This window comes from Aquarana catesbeiana, linkage group LG03, assembly GCF_042186555.1.
Source record: "Aquarana catesbeiana isolate 2022-GZ linkage group LG03, ASM4218655v1, whole genome shotgun sequence".
NCBI classification, from domain to species: domain Eukaryota; kingdom Metazoa; phylum Chordata; class Amphibia; order Anura; family Ranidae; genus Aquarana; species Aquarana catesbeiana.
The window spans coordinates 264,738,525-264,753,905 of NC_133326.1; the positions used below are offsets into that span (position 1 = coordinate 264,738,525).

General features: G+C 42.6%; 2 protein-coding genes across 2 annotated transcripts in view; both read right to left on the bottom strand.

Moving 5' to 3' along the window:
• The window catches only part of TRHDE (thyrotropin releasing hormone degrading enzyme), a 1,580,966-nt gene that overhangs the window by 665,569 nt on the left and 900,016 nt on the right, over positions 1–15,381 (bottom strand). The gene's annotated exons all lie outside the window — the stretch shown is intronic.
• On the bottom strand, positions 12,697–14,598 carry LOC141132052 (RING finger protein 214-like). Its single transcript, XM_073620030.1, is given in 2 exon segments — positions 12,697–13,535; positions 13,538–14,598. Coding segments are annotated over 2 exon segments (1,626 nt in total). The 5' UTR covers positions 14,451–14,598; the 3' UTR covers positions 12,697–12,822.

Sequence of the window (15,381 nt, forward strand, 5' to 3'; positions counted from 1 at the left end):
CATTGTATCCCTTATGATTCGTCCAAAAAGGCATTAACGTCAACCTCTACATTAAGCCCTAACGGGGCAAAAGTCTGCAACTCATATGCCCAGAACATTTCGAGGCGGGACACTCCCCTTGTTTTAGCACCCCCTCTCCAGGGTGGTGTGTATTTGTCAATAATGACAAACTGTGATCCCTCCGGATTCCCACCATGGAACTCCTTGTAGTGTCTAGGGACTGAATGTTTGGGGTCTCTGCTCTTAATTAAAGCGATATGTTCCCCCACCCTGATTGAAAATGTCCTAGTAGTGCGGCCTATATATTGTTTAAGGCATGGGCAAGTTATGAGATACACTACAAATCTCGTGCTACATGTGCAAAATGGTTTTATCGTGTATCTCTTTCCCGTCACTGTAGAGGCAAACTTGGAAACTTTACGTGTCTTGACGGCATTATGCTGACAAACCGTACATTTCCTACATGGAAAAAAGCCTGTCCAATCGTGGACAGGCTTTTTTCCATGTAGGAAATGTACGGTTTGTCAGCATAATGCCGTCAAGACACGTAAAGTTTCCGAGTTTGCCTCTACAGTGACGGGAAAGAGATACACGATAAAACCATTTTGCACATGTAGCACGAGATTTGTAGTGTATCTCATAACTTGCCCATGCCTTAAACAATATATAGGCCGCACTACTAGGACATTTTCAATCAGGGTGGGGGAACATATCGCTTTAATTAAGAGCAGAGACCCCAAACATACGGTCCCTAGACACTACAAGGAGTTCCATGGTGGGAATCCGGAGGGATCACAGTTTGTCATTATTGACAAATACACACCACCCTGGAGAGGGGGTGCTAAAACAAGGGGAGTGTCCCGCCTCAAAATGTTCTGGGCATATGAGTTGCAGACTTTTGCCCCGTTAGGGCTTAATGTAGAGGTTGACGTTAATGCCTTTTTGGACGAATCATAAGGGATACAATGTCTGTCCCCAATTGCGTATTCCTATATGTTATTTTTTATTTATTATTTATTATTTTTTATTTTTTATTTTTATTATTGTCTATTCTCTATTTCTATGTGGCCTAATTCTGTATTTTAGATGTACTTACATATGGTCATTGCCTTTTGTAAAATTATATGGGTCACACATGTAAAAAATGGGCACACCTATGTGAATCCAGCTCATTGAATTCTCTTTAATTAAAACACATGGGTTCACAGATATGCATCTTTTGCTCCCTCCCATTTATATAATTGCATCATGCGACTGGGCTACACCAGGTCACTTACAATATTATTGCATCGCCCTCATAGGTTGTATATTATGGGAGGAATTATTGGCTTCCGGTTCTCTACTCACTAATCGCTACATAAGCCATTTATAGTGAAGCTATTTTCAACCCGTTGTCTCACTGTGGTCCTTTGGTTAACCACTAGTGGAACGTAAGCTGTTGATCCACATAACTAATTCCATGTTTCGCGCCGTGACGTCATAGCGTCACATCGCGTGATTAGCAGAGATCCGGGATCTTCAGGTTAACCACCAAAGGAACGCAAGCGAAGTATTCCATGTGAGTATTTCCGCTTATGCGGCGTGACGCCACGGCGTCACATCGCGAGATCAGCCGAGATCTCGCTGGTTCACAATGGGGGACACGAACCGATACTGACTATCTTCATAAACAAGCAAACACTCTATTTTAAGAGTACTTTTAATACTCCATCTTAATAAGACAATGTCTTTTAACATTAGACACATGGGGAACATCGGACTTCTGGTTTGGAGGGTGGAACGCATAAATACACCCACCAAAACGAGGTCTGGAACGCACGCGGGTCCGCCATCTTGGATAACCCGGAAGTGCCGTTTTTATAATTGAATGGGCTGGAGTCACATCAGGATGAACACAGTTCCTATATTAGGGAGTCGGGCTGCAGTGGAGGGTACCCCAAGACGAAGTCTACTCAGACGAAACGCGTCGGGAGGACTCCACTGCCGCCCCTTTTATATGTACAAGCGCTTTTTTATCAACTATATCATGTAAGTGTATTTCTTTGATTTTTAATAAATACGGTGTCTACGGTATCACACTATGTAGTCCCTTTTGTACCCTTTATGAACCTTACGTGGAGAGATCCATTATTATGTGTGGAGAAGATACACCTTCAGAGAAGCCCTTCTCATTATTCTCAGGCTGCCAAGTTCTTCTCACTATTGCCAGGGTGCAATAAAAGCTGGTTTGACCCTTACAGTATACGCTGTTTTGGGTTCAAACCCTCCGGTAAGCCCCCATCTGCAACACCTTAATGCACTGCATGTTTTTGAAGACACAGTGGTGTGACATATGAAATTGGTTTATATATGCAGTATCTAATATAGTGATGAGACTCTTTTGAATGACTGCAGAACATCATCCTTAAAGACTTTCCTGCTGTATGTTGGTGAAGGCGCTCCTCACCTCACTTTTGGGTAGTGACCCATTCAGTTCCAACTCACTGACTGTCCATTTGAACCACTTTTTCATTCTGGATTTTTAATGTGATACGTTTATATGTGTACATTACTTTCAGGCATAGGCCTTTCTAACCTATCAGTTTTAAGGTATCTTGTTTTTTAGCGCTACACTTTTTCTGATTATTATCTATTTGTTGGGCAACGATTCTAGTTGTGGTGTTAGCTGCTTATGTCTTCTTGAATATTTAAAGTAAGAGTAAGCGCAAATCTATTATTAGTGTGAACATGTTTGAGGTGAGTAGGTTATTCACCTGGTGAAGGATGAGCACTGTAGGATGAAATATATCTGAAGACACTCTGGGTGTTTCTCCTAATTTGATCTATCTTGCTAAGAATTATTGGACTTTGTAGACCCTATTATATTGCAATTTTGAACGAACTGTGGGATTTCATAATTTTGCACTGTATTGCACTGTTGCAGTTTATGTCATATGCAAATGTTTATTATTTTAGTTATTGCACTTTATGAGATTTATATAATTGCTAACAAGTTATACACTATATTATTGAATTTTATTTTTTATTATTGAATATTATTGAATTGATGGTTAAAAATAGCGGTGAGAGGAGTCCTGTAAGTGCCGGTTCACACTACCGCGACTTGGGATTCGACTTGTCAGACCTCAAGTCGCCCCAAGTCGCTTGACATCTGAAAGTCCATGTAAGTGAATGAGAGCCGTCTATATGTACGCTACTGAAGTCACTCCGACTTCAGAAAAGGTCCCTGTACTACTTCAAGGCGACTTGTAGGCGACTTGTACCCATTGATTTCAATGGAAGTCGCCTACAAGTCGGATCGTGGTCTATAGTGAAGCGACTTCACAGGAAGAGAAGATTTTTTTTCAAGCAAACCCCTCCCTCCCCCAGAGCGGATTGTAGATTGATTGGCCACTGGAAAGTCGCCTGTCTTGGAGGCGACTTGAAGTCGCCTTGTAAGTCGCCCCAAGTCGCGCTGAAGTCGCGCTGAAGTCGCGCTGAAGTCGCCTTGCTAAGTCGCGCTGTAAGTCGTGTTGCCCCTGTGTGAACCAGCGCTAAGTGTTTGAACTAGCAACTTGACACATATTACACTTATTTTGGTAGTTTCCGTTTATTTACATTTATTTTAGGTTGATAGGGCTGGTTTTCTTTATTTTGAGTTTGTGTTTTTTTATAATTTTGTTTACAGTTAAACATTACCATCAAATGCCATTCAAAGTATAACAAGGTCAATATGAGAAAGATACCCTATGGTTACAGATAAGCACATTCAAAATAGATAAACATGTACAAAAGAGAATGCCTAATTTGGTGTATGTCTTGGATATTCTTTTAAAAAATGAAAAATGGGGGGATATGAACAAGAGTGGTTAATTCCTCAATTAGAAGTGTTGGATCGCAACCAGGTCTTTCATGAGGAGTTACTAATGACATTGATTATCAGAAAGAAATGTTCTGGGGCTGAGCTACAATATTAGGAGGAGGTGAATGGTTAACAAAGATCAGTTTAGTTTAGAAAGTAAGAGAGAGAAACAAATAACTAGAGAGCAAACATAAAATTAGGAAAAATACAGCCAGAGATAGGAAGAAAAGGAAAGAACAAAAAAAGAAAAAAATCTACCCTCTTTTTCATTTTTGTAGCTGTTGAAGATTGTGGGATTTCCAGTGCAAGGCAATTAAATAGTTTACTGCATTTGAAAGATTAATACACTTAGTTTGTCTGGCTCTGTATAGACTCTGATGTGACGTGAAGAAAAAAATAATAATTCTATGGCTCTAAGAGGTAAATGCCTGCTGTTATTCATGTTACCCACAAATTGAACTCTCTCCAGTAGGACTGTATAGCAGCACAGGCCTACCAATTAGGAAGTGTACCCCTCTGTGAGCCACAGTATGTGCACATGTAAGGCACATTTGTAAAAATCTACTGGAGTCATTCTGGCATATGATATTATTGGTTCAGCCAATTCATGTGTCCAGAACCCCCTGAACATTTGTGCGTCAATATACAATTTTTTCCCACTGTTCATCTGAGAATTAAATATTAATATATTATTTTTCCCACAAAACCTGAAAATGGAATGTCACAATTGTCAGAGAGGAGAAAAAGCATTAATAGTCTACATACTGTACATATACATATGTCTATACATATGTCACAGAGTAAGCTCACAGAGGAAATCTTTCTTCTGCTATGGTTCATAATAAATTCTTGCAGTTGAAGATAGTACCAAGTGGGAAAAGGTTTTGTATTTTGGCTAAGAGACATATGAGTAGTATAGTAATCTGTCTATGAAGTCTTTGACTCTCAGTGGACCCCCTGCACCCCGAGCCTTAAGAAAAAGTAGTCACCGTTCCTGTTGGAAGTCAGGGTTTTCTTAATTGAAGTCAAGGAACTCCTTGACATCATAAGACTATTTTTCACTGCCATTTAGGAGACAGCAAGAATTGTGTAGCATAGAAGTGGGGCAATAGAATCAACTTTAGTGCAAAGTTTGTGGGGTCCAAAGAAGTGAAATCATTTGAGTTTGAGCTGTATCTTCCCTTAATTGTATCCAATCTTTTTTGGACCCAATTACCTTTGTAAGAAGACATTACTAATTATAGTGCCATATCTGGAAGCCCTCTACCACCCTGAGATTTTGACTCAGTTGACTTCAGTATTCGTGTGGAATTATTTTAAATACATTTTGAGATCATATGCCAAATGTTTTATATAAAGAAAGAATGCTAAATCAGGATGGATTGCATTGAGCATAGTAGGCAGGGAAGGATATTCATCTTAACAATGCCCATTTTGTCAAACAAGGAAAAAAGTTGACTTCCATTTAGCCAAATGTGATCTAATCTTCTTAAACATTAGGGGAGAATTCAAAGTAGACAGATCTTCTTTGTAGTTTGGAATATTTATCCCAAAATATGGGACGCAATCCACCTGAGGAGGAAGGTTGTCTTAAATTGTACCACAAGTGCTGAAATGATTTAGGGCTGCTGATGTGGTTAAGTTGATTGAAAAATATGACAAGTAGCTGAATGAACTAAATTCTGACATAAGAATGGAGACAGAGATAAGAGGCTGTGACATATAGAAGAACAGGTCATTTTTGAAAGGTGCCTTCAAATACCATCTTTTGCTTATGCCCCGTACACACGGTCGGACTTTGTTCGGACATTCCGACAACAAAATCCTAGGATTTTTTCCGACGGATGTTGGCTCAAACTTGTCTTGCATACACACGGTCACACAAAGTTGTCGGAAAATCCGATCGTTCTAAACGCAGTGACGTAAAACATGTACGTCGGGACTATAAACGGGGCAGTGGCCAATAGCTTTCATCCCTTTATTTATTCTGAGCATGCGTGGCACTTTGTCCGTCGGATTTGTGTACACACGATCGGAATTTCCGACAACGGATTTTGTTGTCGGAAAATTTTATATCCTGCTCTCAAACTTTGTGTGTCAGAAAATCCGATGGAAAATGTGTGATGGAGCCTACACACGGTCGGAATTTCCGACAACAAGGTCCTATCACACATTTTCCGTCGGAAAATCCGACCGTGTGTACGGGGCATAAGTGTTATTGTAATGCTTCAGGCAGTGAACTATGTTGGATAGTGTGGATCACAGCTTTGAAAGTCTATGAATACTATACCTAACAGTTATCTTTAACCTTAACAGCTATCAGGTAGGAAGACTCAGATAAGTTTGGAAATACAATTGGTTTTATTTAGAGTGGTAATATACAGCCATGACGGGGAGCTTCAGAGGCAACTTAAGCTTAGTAGCACTACACAGGAATAAAGTTTATAGGAAGAAATGTCGGAGCCTCCAGTGGAGGGATAAAGACATTACAGGAGAAATGTCGGAGCTTCCAGTGGAGGGATAAAGACATTACAGGAGAAATATAAGAAGCCTCCAGTGGAGGGATAAAGACATTACAGGAGAGATGTCGGAGCCTCCAGTGGAGTGATAAGGACATTACAGGACCCCCCCAAGGGACCCCTCCTGGGGCCAAGGGAGCAGGCCTGTCAGGATTGTGAGAATGGAAGAGGCAGACAAGCTTTGGGGCATGAACCTCGGAGGCGGGTTCCCAGGAGTCATCCTGTGGACTGTAGTTCTTCCAATGGATCAAATACTGTAAGCGGTTTCTATATAGCCGGGAGTCCAGGATCTGAGCGATTTCGTATTCCACCTGGCCATTAACCTTAACCGGCGGTAGAGACATTGGAACTCGGGAAGGTGTTGGGATGGTAGGGTTTTATCAGGGAGACATGGAAGGTCGGATGAATACGTAGGGATGACGGTAGGTTTAGCCTCACTGCTGCCTGGTTAATCACTGAGTGGATGGGAAAAATACCAATAAATAATCCACTAAACAGGTTAAGGTATTTGGTGGATAGCCATTCTAAATCTCCGATCTTGTATGAGGGTGGAGTTCTCCTGAGAAGATCGTAGTAGGCCTTTTGTCTGCTTTGGGCTCTAGTGATGTTATCGCGTAGGTGAGGAATGAGGTTCTTTAAGGTGTTGATAAAATCTTCAGCCGCAGGGTTGTTGGTAGGTATCTGCTGAGGAATGAAGGAGGGATGGAAACTGTAGTTAGCATAAAAAGGTGAACAACCTGTGGTAGTACTGGTATTGTTGTATGCAAACTCTGCTAGGGGAAGTAACTCATGCCAATCGTTTTGCAGGTAAGTGCAGTAGCAACTGATATATTGTTCTAGACAGCGATTTACTCGTTCGGTTTGTCTATTCATTTGAGGATGGTAGGCAGTTGATAATCGATGGTAAATCTGGAGTTTTAGACAGAGAGCTTTCCAGAATCTGGAGATGAACTGTGATCCTTGATCTGACACCATTCTGGAAGGGATTCCCGTGGAGTTTGAAAACGTTGTGTCAAGATCTCGGCCGTCTCTTTGGAGTTTGGTAGTTTCGTAAGAGGCATGAAGTGAGCCATTTTGGTAAGGTAGTCGACTGTGACTAGGATTTTTGTGTAACCGCCTGAGCGGGGTAACTCAATGATAAAGTCAAGTCAAATGGCCTGCCATGGTTTTTTGGGTATAGGGAGACTTGTGAGGAGACCAAAAGGGGGTCGAGATTTGTGTTTACAGTGGGCACAAGTCTCGCAGGAGGACACGTACTCCCTTACTGACTCCTCCATATTCGGCCACCAGAAGTGGCGGCGAAGGAGATCAAGGGTCCTGGTGATGCCAGGATCCCCAGCTAGGGGTACGTCGTGAGTAAGTAGAAAAATTTGATGGTGTAGAGGAGTCGGTATGTACAGCCTGTTATTTTTGTAGAGGAACCCTTCTTCATTTGTCTCTAATGCCGTGTACACATGAGTGGACTTTACGGCAGACTTTGTCCTGCGGACTTTTCGATGGACTTTACGACGGACTTTCTGAATGAACGGACTTGCCTACACACGATCAACCAAAGTCTGACGAAATTCGTACGTGATGACGTACGACCGGACTAAAACAAGGAAGTTCATAGCCAGTAGCCAATAGCTGCCCTAGCGTCAGTTTTTGTCCGTCGGACTAGCATACAGACGAGCGGACTTTTCGACCAGACTCAAGTCCGTCGAAAAGATTTGAAACATGTTTTTTTCTAGGTCCGTCGAACTTTTGAGGAAAAAAGTCAACTGGAGCCCACACACAATTGAATTGTCCAACGGACTCTGGTCCGCCGCACCAAGTATGCCATAAAGTCCGGTCGTGTGTACGCGGCATTACTGCATTGGGGGTTTTTCTGAGGTTAGGGCCTGCTGCAATTCCTCTTTGAGGGTCAAAATGGTGCATAAAATTTTCTGCTGTGGGATGATTTGGGAATTTCTGCCAGTTGTACCTTGGTGTTCTTCTAGGCGAGATAGTGAATCAGCCTTTCTATTTTTGGATCCAGGTCGGTAGGTGATGACAAAGTGGAATCTATCAAAGAAAAGAGCCCAGTGTATCTGTCTGGAGGAGAGTGTTTTGTTGCGCTGAATGTATTGGAGGTTCTGATGGTCAGAGTACACTATGAAGGGTAGTGAGTAGGGATGAGCCGAACACCCCCCGGTTCGGTTCGCACCAGAACCTGCGAACGGACCGGAAGTTTGCGCAAACTTTAGAACCCCATTAAAGTCTATGGGACTCGAACGTTCAAAACCAAAAGTGCTAATTTTAAAGGCTAATATGCAAGTTATTGTCCTAAAAAAGGTTTGGGGAGGACCCGGGTCCTGCCCCAGGGGACATGTATCAATGCAAAAAAAGTTCCAAAAACAGCCATTTTTTCGGGAGCAGTGATTTTAATGATGCTTAAAGTGAAAAAAAGTGAAATATTCCTTTAAATATCGTACCTGGAGGGTGTCTATAGTATGCCTGTAAAGTGGCGTGTATTTCCCTTGCTTAGAACAGTCCCTGCACAAAATTACATTTTTAAAGGAATAAAAGTCATTTAAAACTGCTTGCGGCTTTAATGTAATGTCGGTTCCCGGCAATATGGATGAAAATCAGTGAGACAAACGGCATGGGTACCCCCCACCCCCCAGTCCATTACCAGGCCCTTTGGGTCTTGTATGGATATTAAGGGGAACCCCGCACCCAAATTAAAAAAAGGAAAGGCGTGGGGTCCCAGGCCCTATATACTCTGAACAGCAGTATACAGGTGGTGCAAACAAGACAGGGACTGTAGGTTTGTTGTTAAGTAGAATCTGTTAGTAATTTTGAACTGGTACATTTTTAAAGTGTAGCTCCAGCCAAAAAATCTATTTTTAAGCTTTTTGGAAAACATAGGGAAGGGTTATCACCCCTGTAACATTTGTTTTGCTGTCTGTGCACCTCTTTAGAAGAATTCACCTCACTTTCTGTCCCAATGACAAATGTTTTTTGAAAATTTGGGGTTTTTAGTGAAACAAGAATTGGTGATAAAGCATCAGTGAAGAGGAGACACGTTTTTCCCATATTAACTCTTACAGGAGAGAATTTCCCTTCCTAGGGGTAGATTTCATCTCACTTCCTGTTGTCTCCTTCCGTTTGCAAGTAGGAGTCGTTTGTAAGTTGGATGTTTGAAAGTAGGGGCCTTCCCTATATACTCTGCAGAAATTGGGGCCTTAGGTGTTGGTGTTGCCACAACACTGTAAGCCCTCACAGTTACTCTTGGTGGGTGCAGAAACGGGCCCTGCTGTGAAAAATTAGATCAAGAATTGTAATTACATGCCATTGTTGAACAGGGGCAGAAAAATTGGGCCTTTGGTGGTGGTGGTGGTGCCACAACACTGTAATGCCCCGTACACACGATCGGACATTAATTGGACATTCCGACAACAAAATCCATGGATTCTTTCTGACGGATGTTGGCTCAAACTTGTTTTGCATACACACGTTTGCACAAAGTTGTTGGCATTTCCGATCGCCAAGAATGCGGTGACGTACACCACGTACGACGAGACTAGAAAAGGGCAGGTTCGAAACAAGCGCGGCACCCTTTGGGCTCCTTTTGCTAATCTCGTGTTAGTAAAAGTTTGGTGAGAGACGATTCGCGCTTTTTTAGACTCGTGGCTTTCAGATCGTTTTCTGCTGTTCAGTTTGTGCTTGTGGGTTTGTATCTGGTCTTCAGTGCGTGCAGTGAGTTCACATTGATTTATCATTGTGTTCTTGTTCGTTCGTTACTGATTTTCAGGTCGCTGTTCACAGGCCTTGCTGTTCTTCAGTGCGTTCTGTTACTTCGTTCTGAGCAGCCAATCGTTTTCTAGCCATGTTGCGTATATGTACTCCTCGTAGAGTTTGTGCTGTGCGGGGGCTTGGTGTTGGGGTCCTTAAGTTGACACAAGTCCAGTCCGTGAACAGGGTGGGGAGGAGTGAACCAAGAATTGGTTGCTCCAGCGTGACCAGTTCTGTCATATGCCTTTGCTCCGTGAGAATAATCCTGATGATTTCAGGAACTTTTTCCGGATGACGGACCCCGTATTTCATCGTTTGTTGGCTTTGTTGACCCCTTATATCAGCAGGCAGGATACCTGCATGAGGAAAGCCATCACTCCGGAGCAGAGGCTAGTCGCCACCCTGTGGTACTTGGCGACGGGGAGAAGCCTGCAGGACCTCAAGTTCTCAACAGGCATCTCCCCCCAGGCTCTGGGGATCATTATCCCGGAGACCTGTTCTGCCATCATCCAGGTCCTGCAGAAGGAGTATATTAAGATTTATCCTTTAACATCACATTTTATTGTATTTAATGTTTGATAATATATTGTATTTCTTTCCTCATTCCCTAATTACCATGATTGTAATATGCTGTGAATGTCCCCTTTGTCCTCATGCATGCTGGATTTTTTTACATTTTTTTTGTCCTTCATACATATTTGCCTTCACTTACCTCCCTAGCATGGTCTCCTGGCCCTATATTCACCTCATGTAGTCACTTTAACAATGCATTTTATCAGCTCCATAGTAGTGCTTTACCCCAAACACCCCCTAAAATGTTTTAAAATGTGATTTGTGCTTTAAATTCTGGCAGAGTGCCAGAGGCTTTTTTGGGGGGGTCCCCAAATCATTTGGAACCCTCCCTCCCCCCAACTGCTAAGTCAGCTGATACAAATTCTCTGTCTATCCTCAATCATCTATCTGCTGACTTTGCCAAACCCATACACACTATACCCATCTCTTTTGTGGTCAGATGTATGGATGAATTCCCCAAAGCATATAGTGCAAGGGCCTGCCTGTATACTTTCAAATGGTACTGTTTCAAGTTTTTGTATCCTATTATTATCTTGATAGGTAATAGCAGAATTTCCAAATGTGCTCAATATGTGTATATTGTGTATTTATATCTTTGTATTATGACACTTCTTACCTGTCCAGTGGGCTGTCAATAGTGTAACTGAGGGGCTGGCCAAAGTAATACACATTATTTAGGCATTCATCTCTCAATTAAGTGGAGAGGGTTACCTGTCCAAGAGCTCCCCCCCCCCTAAAATGTTAGAAATGGCCCATGAGAGGGGCGGAGGGGGAATCTGATAGGTGTACCTTATACTCTGGTTTTTAAAAACTCCCTCAAATAAATGTTATCTTGATGTTGGCCAAGAATGTTTGTGTCTAATCTGCTTTCCTTGTTTATGTGCAAAATGACTAATTTTTGTTGTTGTTTGACTCCACAGTTTTCTTCCAAACCACAGGAATGGCAGACTGTGGCCTCCCACTTTGCCCAGCGGTGGGACTTTCCTAACTGCGGAGGGGCAATTGATGGGAAACACGTCCACATTGTCCCACCACCCAACTCGGGGTCATACTATTTCAACTATAAGGGGTTCAATAATATTGTGATGTTGGCGGTGGTGTCGGCTACTTACGAGTTCCTGTATGTGGACGTGGGGAAGAATGGCCGGATGTCCGATGGAGTCATCGCCCAGACGCAGTTCTACAGGCATCTCCAGAATGGCAGCTTGGACTTGCCACCTCCAGAAGACAATGTGGAAGGACTCCCATTCGTCTTCGTTGCGGATGAAGCGTTTGCGCTGGGGGACCCTCACCCCGGACCAGAGCGTTTTTAATTACCGGCTGGCCAGAGCCAGAAGAGTGGTGGAGAACACGTTTGGAATCATGGCCAGCCAGTTCTGCCTATTTCTTACACCCATACACATGGCGGAGTACAAACTGAATCATATCATCCTGGCGTGCTGTGTTCTACACAACTTTTTACGGCAACATTCTGCCAACTATGCTGGCTCAGTTGGGCCTGAGGCCGGAATTCTAAATGAAACAACTCTGACGGCACTTGAAAGTGGCCGTCCTGGCTTGCCCCCCCTGAGTGCCGTGATGTCCGGCTAAGATACCTTGATTACTTTGCGGGTAGGGGGGCTATCAATATGCCAGACAATGTCTGAAACCTTTTTCAAATAATAAAAAAAAATAACTACTAAAATCTTTGTTGAAATTTACAGCTTGTGTTTCTTTTAGCTGACCCTGACAGAAATGTGGTGAGTCCTAAAAATGGCGTGATTGTGTAACATTACAAAGCACTGTTGGGTGTTATTTACTAAAGGCAAAGACACTTTGCACTACAAGTGCACTTGAAACTGCACTTGCAGTGCAAAGTGGATTTGCCCTTAGGTAATAACCCCCATTGTCACTGAAAACACCAATTAGAGCACAACAAAAGTTTTGGAGCGTTGAAACAATAATCCACAAATTCTTGATTAACAATCTTTTTTAATAACAGCACAATCACATGTGCATTTAGAAATGTTTTTTTTTTTTTTTAAACACCATTTATTTTTGTGTGAGCTTAAAAAAGTTTAGCTTTTGAAAGAAGGCTATTTGTTAAGCAATGCCCTGTACAGCAGCATCGCTAGGCTTCCATAACTACTGAGGTCATCTTTGGCTCGGGCAGAAGGGGCAGGAATTGTTTTTATTGGTTATCGCCCAGAATCGATTGCACTCTACGTGCATGACATGATTACAAGACATAGGCTGCAGGTCATGGGGCTGTACATTCTTTTGACAGATTAGACACAACTGCGGACGTACTGCATATGCTCCTGTAGCTGATGACAAGAATGGTGCAGTTCGTTGTGTGTTTTGGTACTGGGGTCTACCATGTCCAATAGGCTGTGTCACTTTAAGATCTGGATTTGAAGCTTCCCTTAGTAGTGGCTCATGCAGCTGTGTAGCTACAAGTTGGCACAGTTCTTCCACAGTAAGGCCAGCAAGTGTTCCGCGTTTCATCTTAACTTGTTGCAAAATGTCAGTCAACTGTGCCTTGTTGCACTGTGGGAACATGGCTTGTAGCTTCTCCAGAATCTTGTTTAGCTTGTCTGTACTTGGGGGCCCTGGAACATCACTACTGCTGTGAAGGTCAGATATACCAGGTAACCTTGGAGCTGACTGCAAGGGACCCAAGAAGTTCCCTGGAGGAAATGCCAAAGGAGGTGGACGCTGATAAAGGAATGATGTTGGACCCAGAAATGGCTGCTGGAATGTAGGTTCTTTAGATGGTATTGATGCTGATAATGGAACAGCTGGGCCTTGGTTGGGTATTGGAGGAGTTGCAAATGCAATTTTCTGTAGCATGAGGTTAGGATCAGAGGGGGAGGAGGCAGATTTGGAGCCAATATTGAAGGAAGGTTGCCTAATTTAGTCCCACATTTGACCTGTTTTATTTGTGCTTCAAACTGTTCCCGAAGATTCGCTTTAATTTGTTTGAGACCAGCTAGCCTAGCGTCCCATCTTTGTTTAAGCTGAAGCCATTCCTTATGAGGTGGAGCAACTCTAAGGTAGGATAAAGTTACTTCTGCATCCTTTTCTGCTTCATCTAAAGATATCAGCAATAAGTCTCTCCGGCTCTCCAGTGAAAGCACCTCAGCATTTTGTGCACGCTCTAGTTCTTTCAACACACCCTGTGTCACCTCATTTTCTTTCTTCCTTAATGACTTCAGTTCAGCATCCCACTCTTCCCTTTCTGCAGCCTGCTCAGAAAGTAGCTCCACAATCTTACTTTCAAGCTCTGCTTGCTCTTGCTTGAGGCTCTCACTCTTGCTTTGCAGTTTGGAAAGTTCAGTGCTTAGATCTTGTTCTTTCTGAGATGACTCTTTCCCCTCTTTCTCCACCCTTTTCCTGAACTCTTCCCTCTTAATTGTCAGATCGTGAATAGATTTGATATATTCCTTTTGTTTGTGTATTTCTTCATCTCTTTTCTGTTTTAGTTGTTTGATTTGAACTTGCAGGTGTTTTTCTGACTGGGTCTGTCTGTCCAGCACCTCTTGGTAACTCTTCCTTAGATGTTCTCTGCAGCTGAAGAGTTGCTTCAGGACCTCCTCAGTCTCCCCATCTGTGACAGTCTCAGCATCTTGCTTACTTTTATACTCTGTCTGCACAGAAATGCTCTTGGTTTGATATTCACTCTGATTTTCTCCATTTTGGGTCGTCAGTGGTTGGCAATGGTCTTTTTCTGTGTCCAGCTGGCATCCAATGTCACCTTCAGGACTGTGAGTTTCTAACATTTTACCAGCTATGGATAGGTCAGCTTTTCTGGTGTCAAATTAACCACACAGCTCCAATAACTTGGCACATGCGGCTCCTCTTATCCCTTCACAACAGCAGCACCAGGAAGCTCCCGTTTACTTCCGGTTTGTGCGTTTCACCGAGCCCCGCCCCTAGAAATGTTTTTTTAAAACAAACCAACATGTTTGTTGTATAACAATTTTTGGGGTCACATTAGAAAAAGTAGCAATGTCCATTTAAGATAAAACAGGCATGTTTAAAACCAACAAGAAAGACACAAATCTTGAACTTACAAAGTTCACATTTGGTAGAACTTGAAGGCAATATCAGACATGAGTATTTACAAACTGTGTTTGATATTGCGTTCAGATGGGGTGAAGTCACTCCAGGAAAAGCCAAATTTTGAAGATGCACACAAATTGCCGAATGTCAACATGTGCTACCTACCATCATGGGGGATCAAGGGACGTTGTTTTTGGGGTGCAACCCCTTCCTCACAACTACTTTATTATTGAGGAAGGGGTTGCACCCCCAAAACGCGTCCATTGATCTCCCGTGATGGCAGATAGCACATGTTGACACACTGTGTGCATCTTCAAAATTTGGCTTTTTGCAAATATGTCAAAAAATGGTATAAATTTTTAGCTCACTAAAAAACAAAGGGATTTGGATTTGTTTTAAACTCTCCCTAAAACATCAATGATGTTCTTCATTTTTTTTGAACATCATTGATGTTTTTCTGGATGTTTTCCAAGTCCCTATTACACCCCATGATCTCCCCGATCAGGATCTGTGCACTTTCAGAGGTGAAATGCCCTGGATCCACAACATCATGATCACCTAAAAAGATAGAAACAAAAACACACCATGTATTATAAATATGCCGGCATCCATCTCTTACCTGAGCCTGTGGTCGCAGACACTCACCTG